General features: G+C 70.4%; 1 protein-coding gene across 1 annotated transcript; it reads left to right on the top strand.

Annotated features, from left to right (window-relative positions):
* Positions 1–872: 872 nt before the first annotated feature.
* On the top strand, positions 873–1,648 carry LOC112618108 (tubulin polyglutamylase complex subunit 1-like; the record flags this gene model as incomplete). Its single annotated transcript, XM_025374702.1, has 1 exon — positions 873–1,648. A coding segment is annotated over one exon (605 nt), but the record flags the coding sequence as incomplete, so codon positions are not given.
* Between the last annotated feature and the right edge of the window lie 6 nt (positions 1,649–1,654).

Raw genomic sequence — 1,654 nt, 5'->3', positions numbered from 1 at the left:
TATTACTACTACTACTAGGTTAGAGTTGACTTCATTAATTCCTTCTTCACGGGGGCCAGATGCCCTAGACAGACGCCTGTTGGTTGATTCAACAGACATTTACTGAGCACCTACTGTGTGCAGGGCAGTGTTCCAGGCAGCGGGGCTGTAACCAAGACGAACTTCCGGCCCTGGGGGCAGGTGCTCACGCTCTGGTGGGAGACGTGAAGCTCACAGGGATGTGGGACAGGGAGTGACACAGGATGACCACGAGGAAGAAAACAGGAGGAGAGGAGTTAGGGGTCAGGGGAGGCGACGTTTGAGGGGAGACCTGGAGGAGACCAGGGAGGAGGTGAGGGAGATGTGGGGGAAGGCAGTGTCACTGCCCTTGCAGAGGTCCTGAGGCCGGTCGGTAGTTGGAGCTGGGAAGCCAGGGCTGGATGGGAGCTGCGGGGAGGAGAGGCCTGAGCTGGGTGGAGGCTGGGAGGAGGCTGGGAGGAGGGAGCCCCGGGCTGGGGGGTGCTGGGAGGAGGGAGGCCAGGCTGGGTGGGAGCTGGGAGAAGGAGGCCCAAGCTGGGTAGGGGGTGGGAGGAGGGAGGAGGCCCAGGTTGGGGGTGCTGGTGGGGAGGGGAGGCCCGGGCTGGGTAGGGGCTGGGAGGAGGGAGCCCTCAGCTGGGGGGTGCTGGGAGGAGGGAGGCCAGGCTGGGTGGGGGCTGAGAGGAGGGAGGCCTGGGCTAGGGATGCTGGCGGGAGGAGAGGCCCAAGCTGGGAAGGGGCTGGGAGGAGGGAGGCCGGGGCTCAAGAGGGGAGCTGCAGGGACAGAGGGTAAGGAGGAGGGGAGTCCAGGGCTGGCTAGGGGTTCGGGGAGGCTGGGACATGGGCCTGGCTGGGAGGGGAGGCTGGGTCTGGATGGGCTGCGAGGGCTCTGCCAGATCCCCAACGTCCCCGTCCCCGTCCCCGCAGGGCCGCCTTCAACAACAACGTGAGCGTGGCCTACGAGTGCCTGAGCGCCGGCGGGCGCAGGAAGAGGCCAGGGCTGGACGGACGCACCTACAGCGAGCTGCTCAGGCGCATCTGCCGGGACGGCCAGGCCCCCGAGGAGGTGGTGGCGCCGCTGCTGCGCAAGGTGCAGTGCCGGGACCACGAGGCGGTGCCGCTGAGCGTCTTCCGCGCGGGCACGCTCACCTGCTTCGTGCTGCTGGAGTTCGTGGCGCGCGCCGGCGCGCTCTTCCAGCTGCTGGAGGACCCGGTCGCCGCCGTGGCCGACCGCCGCGTGGGCCAGGCCGTGCTGGACACCCTGGAGGGCGCGCTGCAGGCCAGTGACGCCGCCGCGCCCGCGCGCTTCCTGGAGGCCGGCTCGCGCCTGGGGCCCGACAGCCTGGCGCTGGCGCTGGACCGCGCCGTCGGGGGCCGGCGGCCCGGCGCGCCCATGACCCGCGAGGAGTTCCTGGAGAGGGCGGCCGCGCTCTTCATCGCCAAGGTCAAGCCGGTGGGCTGAGCCCCGTGCGCCGCGCGGATCCGGGATCTGCACTGGGGGGTCCCCGCGTGCGGGGCGCGCGGAGCCTTCCCCTCGCCCCGGTGAGGGCCTGCAACGAGGCGCCCAGCCCTGCGGAGGAGGCCGGGGCTCCCAGGAAGCGGACGCCCCCTCCCCAAACACCTTCGCGGCCGCCCCTCC

This window comes from Theropithecus gelada, unplaced genomic scaffold, assembly GCF_003255815.1.
Source record: "Theropithecus gelada isolate Dixy unplaced genomic scaffold, Tgel_1.0 HiC_scaffold_9901, whole genome shotgun sequence".
Classification (NCBI taxonomy): domain Eukaryota; kingdom Metazoa; phylum Chordata; class Mammalia; order Primates; family Cercopithecidae; genus Theropithecus; species Theropithecus gelada.
Note: the sequence above shows the minus strand (reverse complement) of the source record. Positions and strands in the feature narration are given on the sequence as shown.